Here is a 19,673-nt window from a genome sequence, read left to right as displayed (position 1 = left end):
TGCTATGCAAGATTTGAAGGGGGTAGGTGTCTAGAGGGGTTTCTAGGTGAGGTAAGGTGAGGTAACTAGGCTTCCACTTCACCCTTTATCTGGAATTAATAATAATAATAATGATGGTATTTGTTAAGCGCTAACTATGTGCAAAGCATTGTTCTAAGCGCTGGGGAGGTTACAAGGTGATCAGGCTGTCCCCCGCTCACAGTTTTAATCCCCATTTTACAGATGAGGTAACTGAGGCCCAGAGAAGTGAAGTGACTTGCCCAAAATCACACAGCTGACAGTTGGCAGAGCCGGGATTTGAACCCATGACCTCTGACTCCAAAGCCTGTGCTCTTTCCACTGAGCCATGCTGAATTAGCTCAATTCCTCTTGGTCACCTGAGGGTAAAGATCTTTGTTCTGAAACTTGTGACCTTAGGTATTGCAAGTGGAATCGTGTGTTTAGAGCAATCTGTTTGGCATCATCATTGGAGTTCAGGAGGAGGAGGAGGAGAGTCCAGAGAGGACAAATTCATGATCAGTTGACTCCATAGGAACTAGTGTGAAGGCAGGGAGGCTGCAGATCCTGGTGGAGGAAGCACGAGCCTGGGGGACCTAGGTTCTAGATCCAGCTTTGCCACTGGTCTGCTCTGGGACTTTTAGTATGTCACTTAAGCTTTCTGTCTCTTAATTTCCTCATCTGTGAAGTGGTGACTGTGAAACCCATTGGGTCAGGGACTTTACCTGATCTAATGATTTTGTACAATCCACCACAATGCTTGTCACACCATAACTACTACTTTGAAATTGTCAGGTTGTCCCACGTGGGGCTCACAGTCTTAATCCCCACTTTGCAGATGAGGTAACTGAGGCATGGAGAAGTGAAGTGACTTGCCCAAGGTCACGCAGCTGAAAAGTGGCGGAGTCGGGATTGGAACCCATAACCTCTGATTCCCAAGCCCGGGCTCTTTCCACTAAGCCACACTGCTTCTTTTGAAGCACAATGAGTGAAACAAGTCCATAAGTAACAAGAGTTTCTGGGGGAAAATACTCTTCATTTGGGGCTACTCAGTACCCAGAGACCCCCTTCCTCCTTCCATCCTCCCATCCCCATCACTTCCCCTTCCTCCCTCTGCCTTACCGCCTTCCCCTCCCCACAGCACTTGTGTATATTTGTACATATTACTCTATTTTGTTAATGATGTGTATATAGCTATAATTCTATTTATTCTAATGGGATTGACCCCTGTCTACTTGTTTTGTTGTCTGTCTTCCCCTTCTAGACTGGGGGCCCATTGTTGGGTAGGGACTGTCTCTACATGTTGCCGATTTGTACTTCCCAAGTGCTTAGTACAGTGCTCTGCACACAGTAAGCGCTCAAAAAATACGATTGAATGAATATTGACAGCAAGGCCAGGAGACTAGACTATGCTCCAGATTGAGTGAAGTGGAATCAATCAATAGTATTTATTGAGCGCTTACTGTGTGCAGAGCACTGTACTAAGCGCTTGGGAAGTACAAGTTGGCAACATCTAGAGACAGTCCCAACCCAACAGTGGGCTCACTGTCTAGAAGGGGGAGACAGAGAACAAAACCAAACATACTAACAAAATAAAATAGAATAGATTTGTACAAGTAAAATAGAGTAAATATGTACAAACATATATACATATATACAGGTGCTGTGGGGAAGGGAAGGAGGTAAGACGGGGGGATGGAGAGGGGGAGAGGAAGGAGGAGGCTCAGTCTGGGGAGGCCTCCTGGAGGAGGTGAGCGCTCAGTAGGGCCTTGAAGGGAGGAAGAGAGCTAGCTTGGCGGATGGGCAGAGGGAGGGCATTCCAGGCCAGGGGGATGACATGGGCTGGGGGTCGACGGCGGGACAGGCGAGAACGAGGCATGGTGAGATTAGTGGCAGAGGAGCAGAGGGTGTGGGCTGGGCTGTAGAAGGAGAGAAGGGAGGTGAGGTAGGAGGAGGCGAGGTGGTGGACAGCCTTGAAGCCCAGGGTGAGGAGTTTCTGCCTGATGCGCAGATTGGTAGCCACTGGAGATTTTTAAGGAGGGGAGTAACATGCCCAGAGCATTTCTGGACAAAGACAATCTGGGCAGCGGCGTGAAGTATGGATTGACGTGGGGAGAGACACGAGGATGGGAGATCAGAGAGGAGGCTGATGCAGTAGTCCAGATGTGATAGGATGAGAGCTTGAACGATCAGGGTAGCGGTTTGGATGGAGAGGAAAGGGCGGATCTTGGCAATGTTGCGGAGCTGAGACCGGCAGGTTTTGGTGACGGCTTGGATGTGAGGGGTGAACGAGAGAGCGGAGTCGAGGATGACACCAAGTTTGCGGGCTTGTGAGACGGGAAGGATGGTAGTGCTGTCAACAGTAATGGGAAAGTCAGGGAGAGGGCAGGGTTTGGGAGGGAAGACAAGAAGTTCAGTCTTGGACATGTTGAGTTTTAGGTGGAGGGCAGACATCCAGATGGAGATGTCCTGAAGGCAGGAGGAGATGCGAGCCTCGAGGGAGGGGGAGAGAGCAGGGGCAGAGATGTAGATTTGGGTGTCATCACCGCAGAGATGATAGTTGAAGCCATGGGAGCGAATGAGGTCACCAAGGGAGAGTGTAGATCGAGAACAGAAGGGGACCGAGAACTGACCCTTGGGGAACCCCCACAGTAAGGGGATGGGAGGGGGAGGAGGAGCCTGCAAAAGAAACTGAGAATGAACGACAACCGGAAAGATAAGAGGAGAACCAGGAGAGGACGGAGTCTGTGAAGCCAAGGTCGGATAGCGTGTTGAGGAGAAGGGGGTGGTCCACAGTGTCGAAGGCAGCTGAGAGGTCAAGGAGGATTAGGATAGAGTATGAGCTGTTTGGATTTGGCAAGCAGGAGGTCATTGGTGACATTTGAGAGGGCGGTTTCCGTGGAATGTAGGGGACGGAAGCCAGACTGGAGGGGGTCGAGGAGAGACTTGGTGTTGAGGAATTTGAGGGAGCGCATGTAGACGACTCGTTCAAGGAGTTTGGAAAGGAATGGTAGGAGGGAGATGCGGCGATAACTAGAAGGTGAGGTGGGGTCAAGAGAGGGTTTTTTTAGGATGGGAGAGACATGGGTATGTTAGAAGGCAGAGAGGAAGGAACCAGTGGAGAGTGAGCGGTTGAAGATGGAAGTTGAGGGGAGAAGGGACAGAGCGAGAGATTTCATGAGATGAGAGGGAATGGGGTCAGAAGCACAGGTGGCCGGAGTAGCACTTGAGAGGAGGGAGGAGAGCTCCTCTGAGGATACTGCTGGGAAGGATGGGAGAGTAGCAGAGAGTGTTGAGAACCAGGGTGTTGGAGAAACGGGTGGGGAGTGACTTTGGGGAGGTCGGACCTGATGGATTTAATTTTATTAATGAAGTAGGAGGCCAGATCGTTGGGGGTGAGGGAAGGAGGAGGGGGAGGAACCGGGGGCCTGAGAAGTGAGTTGAATGTACGGAAGAGCTGACGGGGATGATGGGCCTGGGTGTCAATAAGGGAGGAGAAATAGTTTTGTCTGGCAGAAGAGAGGGCTGAGTTAAGGCAGGAAAGGATAAACTTGAAGTGAACGAGGTTGGCATGGTGTTTAGACTCTCACCAGCAGCGTTCGGCAGCTCGAGCATAAGAGCGAAGGAGGTGGACAGTGGCAATGATCCAGGGCTGTGGGTTAGTGGTACGAGAGCGGCGAAGGGAAAGCATAGTTAGCATAGAAGTGGAAACATAGTTACCTCAGCTTAGTCAAAAGAAGGGCAAGAGAAACACCAAGATATGACAATGAAATGAATGCATACTGTTCTCTAGGGTGTGTGACACCTGGGACTACTTGGTCAAGATGAAAGGGTTGGAAAGACCACAGGCAATTGAAAGGTTACACATTTTGTCAACTGTAGAGCTACAGCCCCAGGCTTGTTTCATGGGAGATAACATAAAAAGGCAAACACCTGTGAGCTTACTTGTGGAACAAATGAAAATTTAATGACAAAGCGCCTGGGAACATGAAGTCATCTGTGAGGAGATGATGCACTAAGTGAAATTTTCCAATCAATAAACTTGAGACAGAGTGTCTCTGGTGACTTGCTCATGGGTTTTTACAAACTCTTTACAGGTAAAGATAGCCCAGGGAATAAACCTTTAAGTGGAGATTTATGACATAGGTGGTGGTGAACCTCAAGGGCCCCTGAAAAGGTACAGTGATCCAAGCAGCATAGCATGGAGAGCTGCAGGGAGCAAAGGTATTGGATGATTTATGATACCAAGATGGAGAATTGAAATCCACCCCAAAATGGAGGCTTAAATTGTAATCATTGTTGAGCAGATTGATGACAACCACCCCCAACCTTGATCCTCTAGCAGTATTTTCACACACAGGTAAAGAATCATCATTAGCAGTGTCCTCTTCAAATCTGAAAGGACTGCTATATAGATCTCTAAACTTCCATAATGGGAGGAGAGCAAGGCAAACATCCTAGAATAAGAGTATTAGCAATGCAGATAGTGGCTAGACCAATGGTTCTTAAACCCCAATCCCATGATTTCCCCTTTCCCCTTCTCCCCTCCAAGAATCTTCATTACTCAGTGGCTCACCACCCCCTACCCCAGCCATCACTCTCTCACACACATACACCATTCCTCTGCTGACTCAATCAGTCAATCAATCAATTGTATTTGAGTGCTTACTATGTGCAAAGCACTGTACTAAATAATAGAGTTGGTAGATACATTTCCTGCACTGAAGTCAGGAGTGTAACCAGGCTTCTATGCTATTGAAAAGCAGAGGGAGATTAAAATCTCTAATTTGTTGTGCCCATTTCAGAAATGATCAGGCTTGCAAGTGAGCTTTAGACTGGTCTAGGTAGTGGGGAATAGAGGTGCTGATCGACACATTAGGTTGCTAGAGTTTTTTGCTCAAAGGAGGCTGTGCTAATAAGGGCTACCCAGTGCTAGACTACCTACTAGGGATGGACTGGCCCAGTGGGATATTTTGAGGAGAGGGATGAAATCCCAGATGATGCCAAACTGGATTTCTTCTGGCTCTGTACAACTCCACCCTTAAAAGAGGACAGTTAGTGATGGATCCAGTCTCCCCACTTATTTGCCTCAAACCTCTCTGTAGTAGTGAGCAGGGACATTTTTCAGTAATGGTTTTGGAGCCAGCTGTGCTTGGCTGTTCTTTCTCCCTCACCCTGAAGAAAGACTGGAGTCAAAGCCTAGAGAAATGCCAGGAGGTGGTACTGGTCAGAGGTATTTTGTGGCACACCTGATCTTGATATGTGCTGCTGAGTCTAGGGAAACTGGAAGACAGAGTGTGGGTGTCTCAGCCCAAACCATCACCATTACAGTAAAAATAATTTTAGTGCCTGTCCCGTTGGCAGCAGGACATGCTTACCCCAGATGGCAAGGGGTAGGACTTTGTCTTCATGGACACAGTGCGGAAGAGATTCTCACCAAAGAGTCAACCTGTCAGCAACATCGCCCTTTTTTTTTTTAAATGGTATTAAGCACTTACCATGTGCTGTTAGAGAAGCAGCATGGCTCAATGAAAAGAGCATGAGCTTGGGAGTCAGAGGTCACGGGTTCTAATCCCAGCTCTGCCACTTGTCAGCTGTGTGACTTTGGGCAAGTCACTTAACTTCTCTGGGCCTCAGTTCCCTCATCTGTAAAATGGGGATTAAGACTGTGAGCCCCACGTGGGACAACCTGATCACCTAGTATCCCCCCAGCGCTTAGAACAGTGCTTTGTACATAGTAAGCACTTAACAAACACCATCATTATATTATTATGTGCCGGGCACTAAGTAAGCTCTGTGGTAGATACAAGCTAATAAGGTTGGACACAGTCCATGTCCCACGTGGGGCTCACAACCTTAATCCCCATTTTACAGATGACATAACTGAGGCACAGAGAAGTTAATGACTTGCCCATGATCACTCAGTAGGCAAGTGAGAGAGCCAGGATTAGAACCCAGGTCCTTCTGGTTCCCAGGCCCATGGTCTGTCCACTAGACCGTACTGCTTCTTAGCTGAAGAACAACTCTAGAGGGTCTTGGTCAAGGAGTCGCCCTGCAGGAGATGAGCTTTGATTTGGATTTGCCAGAGGAATGGGATGAAGTGTGATTGAAGTAGTGAGACACTTCATCCCAGAGTTGACTTAAAGTTGAACTTTACAAGATCTTCAACCATGAATGGGGGTGCTGGTAGCCTTTGCTCAGGACTTTATGGTTGCCTGATGTGCAATTACATGGCTTCATGGGCAATCAAAATTAATTGGAAGGAAAATAATCAGTATGCCATGACATGGACTTTAAATTACAGTTAAGTTGCCAGAGTGACGTAACTGCTAGATTTACACTATGTCAATCATTTAATCTCTGTATTGAAACCTGGGGCTATTAAGGACCACTTGATGCTGTTGCTGCCTATATCTGGAAAGCCTATAAACTTTTATATTTAGCCTGTTCTTACTCTTCCTGGTACCTGCCACCTCCAGGAATTAAATTCTGATTTTAACAGCAATCCCTCTGAAAAACTGGTGAGCATGTTCTGAGATTGTGACATAAGGTGTATGCCTTGACATTTCAAAGTGCAATTATAACTCACAGGGTACAGAGAGAGGCTGCCCCCTTTTTACTTTTTTCTTTCTTTTTTTTGAGACTCTTTAAACAGATATGATAAAAATGTCTCATTCAGTTTGGTCTCTTCCTGAACATAAACTACTCATTCCTAAAGACAGATTCAATTCTCCTATGTATTTTTGGGAATATGCAAGTGTGGAAAAGAAACTGCCTTCTTGTCTTGAGTTCAAGTGAAAGGGAGAATTAGTTGGCTGATGCTGGGCAACATTCTAGCTGTTTGGTGACCAGTAGCCTGGTCACATGTCTAGGGTCTTTCCCAATCACTCAATATATGTTTTTTGGTCTTTCCTACACCCAAAACCAGAGTACAGTTCATCTTGGAGAATCCTGATGGAGATATCCTCTGCCTTGCTGATGCTCCCTTGTAGTTTATGCACCACAGCAGTTCTTTGGGGTTGGTTGGGGTGGAGAATCAGACAAATACCTGTTTTCCCTCCTACTTAGACTGTGAGCCCCATGTGGGACAGGGGCTGTGTCCAGCCTGATTAACTTATATCTACCCCAGTGCTTAGAACAATGCTTGACCTGTAGAAAGTACTGAACAAATGCCACTATCTTTATTATTATTATTATTATCATCACTGTTTAGAATTGCCTATTCTCCCTCACCTTCTTATTCTTTTCTTTTTGGTCTTCTTAGACCCATATAAAAAAAAATGGAAGGTTGAAATTTCTTGCTGATGTTTTAACTACAAAGTGGGCCCCTTCTAAGCCTAGTGAGAAATGTGTGCACCTGGTAATTATTAATCAATAGTATTGGTTGATCACCTACTGGGTGCAGATTCTGGACCTCTTGCAAATAGTAAGTACAGTAGATAGGAGAATGGCCCCTGCCTTCATAAGCTTACAATCTAATAGTTCCTATTCAAACAGCTCTGCCCCCAGTGAATTTAATAACAGAGACCTAGATATTCCAGAACAGGGCATGATTATTACTAAGACAGAAAGTGTTAGCCAACTATACCACTGACGTCTGTCAAAGAATTTGTACTACAGGCGGCTTCTTGATTTCAGTCAGAACTGTTGATCCAGTCATTCAATCAGTGGTATTTATTGAGCACGTACTGTGTGCAAAGAGCTATAGTAAGTGCTTAGGAAAGTACAGTACAAAAGAGCTGATAGACCCAATCCCTGCCCACAAGGAGCTTACAGTTTACAGGGAGAGACAGACATTAACATAAATAAATTATGGATAGGAGAAGTAGTATGGTATAAGGATAGGCACATAAGTGCTGTGGATCTGGGGGGCAAATCTAGGTCCTTGAGGGGTACACAGCCAAGGGTGAAGTTGATGCAGAGGGAAGGTTGGATAGGGGACATACTACTACTCTATTAATGATGTGCATATAGCTGTAATTCTATTTATTCTGACAGTTTTGACACCTGTCTACATGTTTTTGTTTTATTGTCTGTCTCCCTTTTCTAGACTGTGAGCCCGTTGTAGGATAGGGACCCTCTCTATATGTTGCCGACTTGTACTTCCCCAGCGCTTAGTATGGTGGTCTGCACACAGTAAGCGCTCAATAAATATGATTGAATGAATGAAATGAGGACTTAATCAGAGAAGGCCTATAGATGTTTAATCCACTCTTTGGATTTTCCCACTGGTCGTTGGTATTTCAGTGCAAACTTAAAGCCAAGTCACCAACCTGACAACAGGGGCTCCTGCCTAGATTCCACTGGCTTTTAACACAAATTGCGATGGTCATGAGTGACTCTGGAACTCTGCAGAACTCCCCCCGAGCACTGTTACTTGTGCCAACCCTTGATGCCTCAAAGCCTGGATGTATGGTGGGAGTAATTGTCTGGTTGAGTGATGCTTGGTAACTCATTTCCGTCCTTCCAAATGACTAGAAATGCTTACTTTGTGTTCCAAAGTAGAAGTCCTCCTGCCTGCTCAGAGGATCTTTCCTTAGGCCCCAGAAGACCAAAGGTACCCTGAACTGTGAGGTAATTTTGGCTGTAAAGAATGTTTTCAATTCACTGCTTCTTTATAGCCCAAGTAGTTAAATGCATCATGGGCAGAGGTCTTGGGGTCATTTCCCCCTTGGCTTCTGTCAAGGCTGGTTGGCTTCTGTAATTCAGAGGAATCCTTTAATGAAGCTGTAAAGTGTAGTATAATAGCATACGTTCTGTGGATTGAGTGCTCCAGGAACTTGATGAATAAAACATTACCAAATGAACACCATGGATCCTTTCTTCTGTTGGAAGGTTTGAGATGAATTTATTAGTGGTATGTCATCCATGCCTCCTGCTGCTCTCCTTCTTGCTCCTAAGGCTGTTATCCAAGGATTTAATTTTTTGTTTGTTAAATAGTATTTATTGTGGACCTACTGTGTGCAGAGCACAGTCCCTGCCTTTGGAGCTCACAGTTTAATAGAGGATTAATCACTCTTATTTATTGAGCACTTAACAAGTGTAGAACTGTAGCGGGAGGCAGCATGGCACAGTGGATACAGTACAGGCCTGGGAATCAGAAGGTCATGGGTTCTAATCCCTGCTCTGCCACTTGTCTGCTGTGTGACCCTAGGCAAGTCGCTTCACTTCTCTGTGCCTCAGTTATCTATAAAATAAGGCTTGAGACCTTGAGCCCCACATGGGACAGGAACTGTGTTCAACTTGATTTGTTTGTATCCATCCCAGTGCTTAGTACAGTGCCTGGCACGTAGTAAGCACTTAACAAATACCATTATGATTATTATTATTATTATTTTTATTACTGAGACTTGGAGGAATACAATGCAACAGTTGGTAGACATGATCCCTATAAGCTTACAAAATATAGGCAGACACAAAATACAAAAATAAGGTGGAAACAAAGTGAAGTGCTCTCAACAAGAGTGTGGAATAAATGGAGTAATGTACTCAAAGGCATACAGTAATACCAAGTGTGGCTGTTAAGAGCAGGGGTAATTGAAAGACTGTAAGTTCATTGTGGGCAGGGAGTATGTCTGCTAACAGTTGTATTTTACTCTCCTAAGTGCTTAGCATCAGGCTTTGCTCATAGTAAGTGCTCAGTAAATACCATTGAGCGATTGAAATTATTTGGGCAACGCCTTTAGATGAGGTGGATTTTTCTGGAAAGCTTTGGAAGGGACAAAGTCTGATAGATTTGAGAGATGAGGGAGTTCCAATCAGGGAGGTAGCTTGGAGATTGGAGTCTAGAACAGTGGTACAGGGAAAAATGGTTAGCTTAGAAGAAGCTAAGAATGTGAGCTGGGGTATAGTGGATGAAGAGAGATTATTTGTAAGAAGCAGAGAACTGTTGGAAAGCTTTGAATCCAATAGTGAGAAGTTTCTGCTTGATGTGGAGGGGGAAATGGGTAGCTTATTGGAGGGTTTTTAAGGAGTGGAGAAATCTAGTTATGGGAAGGCAGATTTAAAGCTCTCTGAGGGCCACATATGTCCACATATGTCATTATTTTGTAACTATTCATAAAACAGACTGACAGTAAATGAGACTACCTAATTATCCACCAGCTAGTGAGTTGGTTGAAATTTGTTTCACACAGAAAAGTGCCTAAATTAGTTTGGAAGGGATGCCAGATTTCCTGCTGCCTCTTGAGAGCTAGGGTTTTTAGTTTTGCTCAAATTTGGAACCCAGTAACTGGAATCTGATCTTTGCCAAAAAGAAACTTCTATTTAAGAATCTAAATAAAGCACAATCAGACAATTCGCCATGTTGGTTGTCTCCTGATGTCTTGTTACCTGACCTTCTAATCTGATCTTTGGCTCCCTCAGGGGCTGAGGGGAGAGGAAGCTAAACAAGAAAAAACTCATGAAATGCTCCTGTCCTTTCTCTTAAACTGATTTTCTTAAGTCCTATCTCTGGTCCTCAGTACGTCATGCAGACTTGTAGAGTACCTCCATTTTTTAATGTTTTGTTGGGGAACTTCTGGCCAGGAGGGAGGAGGGCAGTGCCCACAGGGTACCTGACTGGATGAAAGCACTGGAATGGCTTGTTGGGGGAGGCATGAATATAAAGCATCTGGGCCTTCGGTTTTTCTGTCAGAGAAATAACTGCCTGATTTTAATGAATTAGACTTCAGTTCTATTATCTATTGTGTCAGTAACCAAGGCTTGAGGGGAAAAAGTTATCTTGGATCTGCAAGACTTTCCTCTAGTTCTTTCTAGAGAAATAAACTTGACTTTCCAGAGAAACATCCTGAATAATAATCACACTGAAGAATAGACTACCTAATAGAATTGTTTGAGGTCTCGCAATTTTAACTAGGCCTGGCAATCTAATCGAAAGACTGGTTTTCTTAGTGAAGAAGCATATAGAGTTGCTATGTGGTAGGGGTGGGTTGGGATTGCTCAGTGCAGCAGCTCTCGGGCTCAATCAGAGCAACCTGGAGCTGAAAGTTTCCTTTCCTGCTTCAGACTTGCAGAGGGTGAGGTTGATGAGCCCATCTGTTTTGCCATTTGTAGAATGGAGATGGCTTATTTGGAGAGTATCTTAGTACTGAACTGGGGTAAAGGCACACCTAGAGTAGCTGGGTGAAGTTGTATTTAAAGTTTTCTAGATCACTTTATAGGTTTCAGATTTCTTTTTCCTGTTCATGGTTTTGGTATTCTCTCAGCCTTACTATGTGCCAGACACTGGGATAAATACAGGATAATCAAATTTATTAAATAGAAGATGGCATTAGGGGACATGTCAGCACAGTCTGAGGAGCTATTTTCAAAAGGTTCAGGCAGGATAACACTTGAAAATGCTGTCTGTCAATTGTCTCTTTTTTTAGATCTGTACAGTCACTTCTGTGCTAAGTTGGGGACTTCATTTGCCTTCTGAGAATAGCTTTGGTTTGAATTCTTTCAAAACAGCTAATCTTTGTATCGATGGCGTATAATTTATTGCATGATTGGACTCATAAATTAATCAAGGTTGTTCTTAGGATAACTCCATATTAGGTATCTCCTAAGGGTAAAAATTATTTTTATTGAAAAAGTAATATGAGAAGCTGGACTCAGTTGAATGTCTGTTGACTTGGAAAAATTTCTATAACTTCTCCCAGAATCACCCCCAAATATCTCTCTCTGTCTCTCCCTCCACTTTTTTTTTTGATTGCTCTATTTCAAGGGTTGATGATTGAACTCTGAGAAAACTTTCTTGAAACTCTCTTTGGATTCTTTTGATCTCTATTCTAGGAACTAATCGTCCCCCAAAGCAAGCTGATCCTCTAACACGACTCTTAATGCTGCCCCAAGTAGTCGGTTTCTGACCTTTGGAGGGTAGGGGCCATTTGACTAAATTATGCTTTGAAGGTCACCAATTCCCTTGAGGCTTTAGTCTGTCATGTCTGATCCATCTTTCTGAGGAGGCTGGGCCAGGGACAAGCTGGGCCGTGTCCAGCGTGGCTGGAATGGATTAGTCGGGTATGTGTTTGAGTACAGAGGTCGATCTGGCATTATGCAAGGAGCAATAGTCCTGGTGGAGGCAATGGACTTCCAGACAAGGGCAACCCATTGGCTGACTGATGCTGAAGCCCCATTATTTCCCACAGTGCTGTCTCGGCCCTGCCATGGGAGAGGCCTAGGAGGAAGTATAATCAGCACCTGTTGTCCGCCATGCTTAGCGTACTGAATTCAAGGAGTTTAAAATGTTCATCTGAACATTCAGCAGCTTTGAGGCTGCTGAATATCTTACTGTCTTTGTCCAGATGTTCCCTTTTAGGTCACTAATATCCCGGAAAAATCACAAGTGTTCTGTCACTCTCTGCCCTCTCCCCGGACTCCACGGAGTCCCTTGTAGCTCATTCAATAAACTGATCTGATTTCATTTGACTTGCTAATTGAAGTGGAAATTGCCAATTGTCTCCAAGACTTATGACATCAACGGTAGGCTCTCTTCCCCTGCCTCTCACCACAGTCATTTTGTTAAACACAGTTTTCGGTGGTTGTTCCGTATTCTGCTAACTGCCCACACAATTGTATATTTATATTTTAATTGATAGAGAAGGAGAGTAAGTCCACCCATTTTTCTGCTGCTTTGTCAGGGCGAAAACCCCCTAGACTGCTCTGACTTTAAATCTCAAATTTTGTGGTGTGGGACATGTTTAGGAGAACCAGTAAACTGCAGAGGTAAGGCAGCACAGATGATGTGCTTGGATGATTGAGTTTGACTAAATTGACTCTAAAAGAGCCTTTCCACGGGCTGGCTATAATGCTGTTATGAGACAGTAAGAGAGGCCAGGTTTATGTGAAAGATGCAAGTTACATAATATATGATTACTAACGTGATTCAGGCTGTTACCACTGTGCACAGTGGTGATTGTGTGAATTTGCTGGGGAGGGAAAACTGGCAATAAACAGCTTACTTTGATGTTTGGTGTGTTGTGTGTCTTTCCCCCTGCAGAACGTGAGGATCGATCCCAACAGTTTGTCTTACAACATGTGGAAATCGATCCCTGTTCCTTTCTACTTGTCCGTGCACTTCTTTGAAGTCTTGAATCCAAACGAGATCCTTAAGGGAGAGAAGCCCTCTGTCCGGGAACGGGGACCCTACGTTTACAGGTATGTACCCATTGCTTTGCCCACAGTAAGCGCTCAATAAATATGATTGAGTGAATTGCTCAGGCGAGCTGTGACCACCAGCTCCAGACAGAGACACTGACTAATAAGCCGGAAGATGAGCGGAAATGGTGGACTGGAGCAGGAGACCATTCACCCCAGATCCAGTCAATTGGTATTATTTACTGAGCACCTACTATGTGCAGAGCACTGGATTGAGTCCTTGGGATAGTACAGTAGATTGTAAGGCTATTATGGACAGGGAATGTGTCTGCTAATCCCATAGTATTGTGCTCTCCCAAGTGCTTAGTACAGTGTTTTGCATGTAGTAATTTGCTCAATAATTGTCATTGCTTGATAACAGAGTTAGTAAACCTGATCCTTGCCCTTAAGGAGCTTACAGTCTAGCAGGCCAAGGCCACTAGCTATCATTTCCCTTGGATTGTCAGCGCCTTTATTGTTATTATCGTAGTAAGCACTTACTATGTGTCAAGCACTATTCTAATTACTGGGATAGACACAAGTTCTCCAGTCACGCTGGGGAAGCAGTGTGGCTCAGTGGAAAGAGCCTGGGCTTGGGAGTCAGAGGTCATGGGTTCTAATCCCGACTCTGCCACTTGTCAGCGGTGTGACTTTGGGCAAGTCACTTCACTTCTCTGTGGCTCAGTTCCCTCATCTGTAAAATGGGGATGAAGACTGTGAGCCCCACGTGGGACAACCTGATCACCTTGTATCCCTCCCATGTTTAGAACAGTGCTTCACGCATAGTAGGTGCTTAACAAATGCCATTATTATTTAATCAATCCCACATGGGGCTACCAAAGTCCCTTCCCTGGAGGGAGGGACTTGGTCACTTCTGCTTTGTATTCTGGAGTTTGCTTCAGTGCTCTGCAAACAGCAGGCACTCAGTAGGTGCTGTCGATGGTGATGATTCTCTCCAGGTCCCTCTTCTCATGTCCCCAGACTTTCTTCTGGGCACCCTAAGCTAAGCATTAGGAGATCAATCAGTGGTATTTGAGTGCTTACTGTTTGCATAGCACTGCAATAAACATCTCTACACCCCTCTCCCCCCAAGCAGAAAAACCAGAAGTTTGTGCAAAGGGAAGCTTGCTGGGTTTGAACAGTTACTGAGATTATACTGTGAAGATGTTCTGACTGGCCATCCATTGGTTTGATTTGAGAATGGTAGGGAGCCAAGTGATAGCCACTGGATCCAGGTAACACCCACAGGCTGGGGGGATCTGATGATGACCTGCTCCATTCAGGGCAGGGAGCCCAGAGGCCCCATGCTGCTTAACCAAAAATAATAAATAACAGTAATAATGGCATTTGTTAAGTGCTTACTATGTGCCAGGAACTGTACTAAGTGCTGGGGTGGATACAAGCAAATCAGGTTGGACACAGTCCTGGGTCTATGTGGGGCTCATAGTCTCAATCCCCATTTTACAGATGAGGTAACTGAGACACAGAGAAGTGAAGTGACTTTCCCAAGGTCACACAACAGACAAGTGGCAGAGCCATAATTAGAACCCATGACCTTCTGGCTCCCAGTCCTGTGCTCTATCCACTACGTCATGCTGCTTCTCTCGGCTTTGACCAGACCTGGGCTTTGGCCAGAAGCACGTGACCATATAATTCACGACAAAAGGAGTCAGTTCCTAAGGAATCTGGAGCAATTGGACATGTGGGAAGCTCAAGCCAACAGTCTGAATCAGGGTGGCTTGCTTTTACATCGGAAAAGAGGCTGCTGAACCATTCCATGGAAGGGACATTTGCTTTGCACTCGGTGGTCCCACCTACCAGCTTGGTCTGTGACTTATGTGCAGCTCCACTATCCCCAGAATGATTCTGCATTCATTCAGTCAGTGGATGTATGCTAAAGCTTCAAGATCCTGAAATCAGAATTGGAGGAAGTGAACGGCCAAGCTCCTTTACTGCAAATGGCCTCTGTGGTTTAAGATGAGTGTTTGTTTTTTCCTATAAGTTTTAAGGAAGCGCAAACTTAGCAGGACCCTGACTTCAAAGCTATCTGTTAATCTTAAAGCCTGTGGACAGGAAGAATGTTTTCTCTCTCTGTTCTAATGGATTCAGTTTTTTTCTGTTTTGACCCAGAGAATTTCGGCTTAAGGAGAACATCACCTTCAATGACAATGACACCGTGTCCTACTTGGAGTACCGCAGCTTTCATTTCCAACCTGACATGTCTCAAGGATCAGAAGATGATTATATCGTTATACCCAATATCCTCGTCTTGGTGAGTCTTTGCTACAGAATTCCAAGAATGGAGTGGCAGATAAACAGATGGGGGCATCAGGAAAGTTCTTGCAGAAGGACGATCCGTCCTCCTCCGGACACCACAGCAAGGCAGTAAATGGACTCCAAATTGAATCCCCAAATGTCTTCCATGAAAAGTCACTTCCTGCCTTCCATTTAATCAATCTATCATATTTATTCAGTGTTTATTGGGTGAGGAACATTAAGTGTTTTGGAAAGTACAACAGAGTTGGTAGACCTGATCCCTTACCATAAGGGACTTACAGTCCACAGAAGGAGAAATCTCCAGTGGCTACCAGTCAGTCTGCGCATCAGGCAGAAACTCCTCACCCTGGGCTTCAAGGCTGTGCATCACCTCGCCCCCTCCTACCTCACCTCCCTTCTCTCCTTCTCCAGCCCATCCCGCACCCTCCGCTCCTCTGCCGCTAATCTCCTCACCGTGCCTCGTTCTCTCCTGTCCCACCATCTACCCCCAGCCCACGTCATCCCCCGGGCCTGGAATGCCCTCCCTCTGCCCATCCGCCAATCTAGCTCTCTTCCTCCCTTCAAGGCCCTACTGAGAGCTCACCTCCTCCAGGAGGCCTTCCCAGACTGAGCCCCTTCCTTCCTCTCCCCCTCGTCCCCCTCTCCATCCCCCCCGCCTTACCACCTTCCCTTCCCCACAGCACCTGTATATATGTATATACGTTTGTACATATTTATTACTCCATTTATTTATTTTACTTGTACATATCTATTCTATTTATTTTATTTTGTTAGTGTGTTTGGTTTTGTTCTCTGTCTCCCCCTTTTAGACTGTGAGCCCACTGTTAGGTAGGGACACTCTCTATATGTTGCCAACTTGTACTTCCCAAGCGCTTAGTACAGTGCTCTGCACACAGTAAGCGCTCAATAAACACGATTGATTGAGAAAGGCCTTGAATTAAAGACATTTTATCTTAAGGCAGAGTGCCTGTTTGGTGTCCTCGTAGCATTTGTTAGGGTGGGGTGCGTCGTAATTGGAACCCAAGCAAGGCCACGGTCTAAGTCTAGAATTCTGAAGCCAAGGACACGTGCACCACAACCGGTGACCTCTCCCTTGCTCATCCTCCACACTGCAGCTTAATGAATCTGTTTTGGGGAGCTCATTTGGGGAACCACTTTCTAAACACAACTCTCTTGTCTTATGCCGTCGAGTCGTTTCTGACCCATAGCAACACCATGGACACATCCCTCCCAAAGTGCTCCGCTCTCCATCTGCAATTGTTCTGGTAGTGTATCCATAGAGTTTTCTTGGTAAAAATATGGAAGTGGTTTACCATTGCCACCTTCCGCGCAGTAAACTAAAGTCTCCACTCTCGGCTCTCTCCCACGCCACTGCTGCCCAGCGTGGGTGAGTTTTGACTTGTAGCATATTGCCTTCCCCTCTCTAGCCTCCTCCCAAGCTACGAATGGAATGGATAGGTCTCTGCTTGACTCTCCCTCCTTTAGCCGAGACTGGTAGACTAGTGGAAACTCTCCAGGTGCGACCCTGAGAGGGGAAACACAGTTCACCATCTGGTAATTGTTGTGTGTGCCTTGGCTTGGAATGGTGTAGGCCATTCAAGGAGCACTAAGAAGATAGAAAGAGCCATCTCTTGACTTCCAGAATGTTCCTCCTAGCATTGATAAATGTACGGTTCTGCGCAAGCTACTGTGGCCTATCTCTCTACAGTAGTAATAATTGGGGTATTTATTAAGCACTTTGTGAATATGAGGGACAGGGACCATGTCTAATTCCTCCCTGTGTATTCTCTCTTAGAACAGAGCTCTACACAAATTGCACAATAGATACTATTTATTAATATGTGCCAGGTGTTGTATTAAGTGCTGGGATAGATACCAGATAATCAAGTCAGACCCAACTTTGTCCCATATGGAGCCACAGCTCAAGAGGGAAGGAGAACAGGGTTTGAATCCCCATTTTGCAGATGAGGGGACTAAAGCACAGAGAACTGTGGTGGCTTGCCCTAGGTCACACAGCAAGCAGTGGTGGAACTGGGATTAGAAACCAGGTCCTGTGATTCCCAAGGCCCGTGTTCTTTCCGTTAGGCCACATTGCTTCTCTGTTTCCCTACCCTCATTAGGGGCTTGAATATTGACTGAACTTGAGTGGATTGGCACTAAAGTAAAAGCCAGCTGCTTCATCTTTGGCATCTTATATTAATGTCTATCTCCCCCTCTAGACTGTAAACTTGCGGCAGGCAGGGAATAGGTCTACCGACTCTCCCAAGCACTTAGTACAGTGCTCTGCACATAGTAAGCATTTAATAAATGCCCTTGACTGATTACCAACTCTGTTATATTGTACTCTCTGGAGTATTCAGTTCAGTGCTCTGCACACAGTAAGCACTCAATAAATATGATTGATTGATAGAAACTTAAACTTAGTGACCTAACTGTGGTTTAGCTGATGAGAAAGAGGATCAGCTGGAAGAGGAGGGGTGGAAAAGAGGAGAGGATTGGCCATTTCCTTCCTTATGGAGGATGGTGTCTGCGTTGCTTGCTGTGCTTTGCACTCAGTGAGTGCTCAATAAATACGATTGAATGAATGCTTTCTCATTCACATTTTGTTCTGCTGCCCTGCTTTAGGGTTCGGCCGTCATGATGGAGCGGATGCCTCTTCCTTTGAAATGGTTAATGAGCTCGACCTTCAATAGCTTCAATGAGCATGCTTTCATGAACCGCACTGTGGGGGAGATCATGTGGGGCTTCGAAAATCCTTTGGTAGACCTTCTCAACAAATATCTTCCTGGTATGATCCCGTTTAAGGGAAAGTTTGGCTTGTTTGCAGAGGTAAGTGAACTCCTGGAATAAGTCTAGGTGAAAACAAGGGAGGTTTGTTGTAGCTGTACCTCCTGTATGACTCTTCTGTTACATAGACTTCACATACATTGTACCAAAGAAAAAGCCTGAAGAAGCATTGTACACCTTCCCTTCCCAGTAGGATTATTTAAGTTTTGTTACAGAGGCAGCCACACAAACCATCTTCATGTCTTATCCCTGGCCTGCTGACTGTGGCTGGCAGTCACTGGCCTGCCAGCTCACGGTCAGTGTGAATCCCACTTCCCATCTGAGATTGCCTGGTACAGATTTTACTTCGCTGCTTGAGGGTAAGGAAATCAGGACTAGAGAAGCAGCTTGACCTAGTGGAAAGAACGTGGGCCTGAGAGTAAGAGGACCTGGCTTCTAATCCTGGCCCTGCCACTTGCCTGCTGTGTGACTTTAGGCAAGTCACTTAACTTTTCTGTGTCTTCGTTTCCTCGTCTGTAAAATGGGGATTGAATACCTGTTCTCCCTCATAGGTAGACTGTGAGCCCCATGTGGGACAAGGGACTGGGCCCAGTCCGATTGTGCTGTATCTAGCCCATCACCTAGCAAAGTGCTTGGAACAAAGTACTTTACAAATACCATTATTATTGTAGTAATTATTATTATTACCCATGATGATGATCAAATAATTTCCTGGTAAAATTAGAGATGGTAATGTCACTAACTGCCTGACCTAGAAAGAATGGTCACCAAAGCTTGTTACTAGTTGAAGTTTGCATCCTGACTGGTCTGCTTTCAATAGAGAAGTCAGTCAATAAGATGGAAAAGTGACAAACATAGAACCTTCATCCCTGTAAAACTAGAATCAGGTTTTGGACTTTTTTTACTGGTGGGACTTTAATCCTGTTTGGTGTGTGTCTCTCTATTCTCACACAGCTCAACAACTCCAATTCCGGGTTGTTCACTGTACATACAGGTGTAAAAGACTTTAGCAAAATCCATTTGGTGGATAAATGGAATGGGCTTAGCAAGGTAAGGCGTATGCAGTTCATTTGTCTTCTGTAAATTCTCTGGAGGGAGGCCAAAGTTGGTTGGGACTGGGGTGAGAGTTGCCACCTTTAGAAGAACAGGAGCTGTTCACTTAAGCACTAAATTTATCAACAGAGAGGTGGACACAGAGGGCAGGGTCTCTCTCTTTTTGAAGGATTTATCTAGGATAGAGAAGAAAACAGATCCATATACCACAGCCAGTGTGTGGTGGGCATTTGAAGTATTCACCTTAGATAGTCTTCCTCACTCAGGTCTCTGTTCTATTAATCAAGGAGAAGTATGGCCTTGAGGAAATAGCACAAAATTAGGAGTCAGGACACTTAGGCTATAAACCAATTGCCTTCTGGGTGAAACTTCCCCTGCCTGTTTCCTCATCTAAAAATGGGAATTAAGTATGTGGTCTCTCTTCCCCTTTATATTGGGAG

General features: G+C 45.2%; 1 protein-coding gene across 2 annotated transcripts in view; it reads left to right on the top strand.

Annotated features, from left to right (window-relative positions):
- SCARB1 (scavenger receptor class B member 1) overlaps nucleotides 1-19,673 on the top strand; it is a 64,537-nt gene that overhangs the window by 24,800 nt on the left and 20,064 nt on the right. For both annotated transcript variants that reach the window (XM_038762341.1, XM_038762340.1), the window contains exons 2-5: nucleotides 12,980-13,137; nucleotides 15,247-15,388; nucleotides 18,019-18,222; nucleotides 19,135-19,230. In XM_038762341.1, coding sequence (XP_038618269.1) covers nucleotides 12,980-13,137; nucleotides 15,247-15,388; nucleotides 18,019-18,222; nucleotides 19,135-19,230 — 600 coding nt within the window. The remainder of the gene's footprint in view (nucleotides 1-12,979; nucleotides 13,138-15,246; nucleotides 15,389-18,018; nucleotides 18,223-19,134; nucleotides 19,231-19,673) is intronic.

This window comes from Tachyglossus aculeatus, chromosome 21 (genome assembly GCF_015852505.1).
Source record: "Tachyglossus aculeatus isolate mTacAcu1 chromosome 21, mTacAcu1.pri, whole genome shotgun sequence".
Classification (NCBI taxonomy): domain Eukaryota; kingdom Metazoa; phylum Chordata; class Mammalia; order Monotremata; family Tachyglossidae; genus Tachyglossus; species Tachyglossus aculeatus.
The sequence above is the reverse complement of the archived record's forward strand: the minus strand, read 5'-3'. Positions and strand labels throughout refer to the sequence as shown.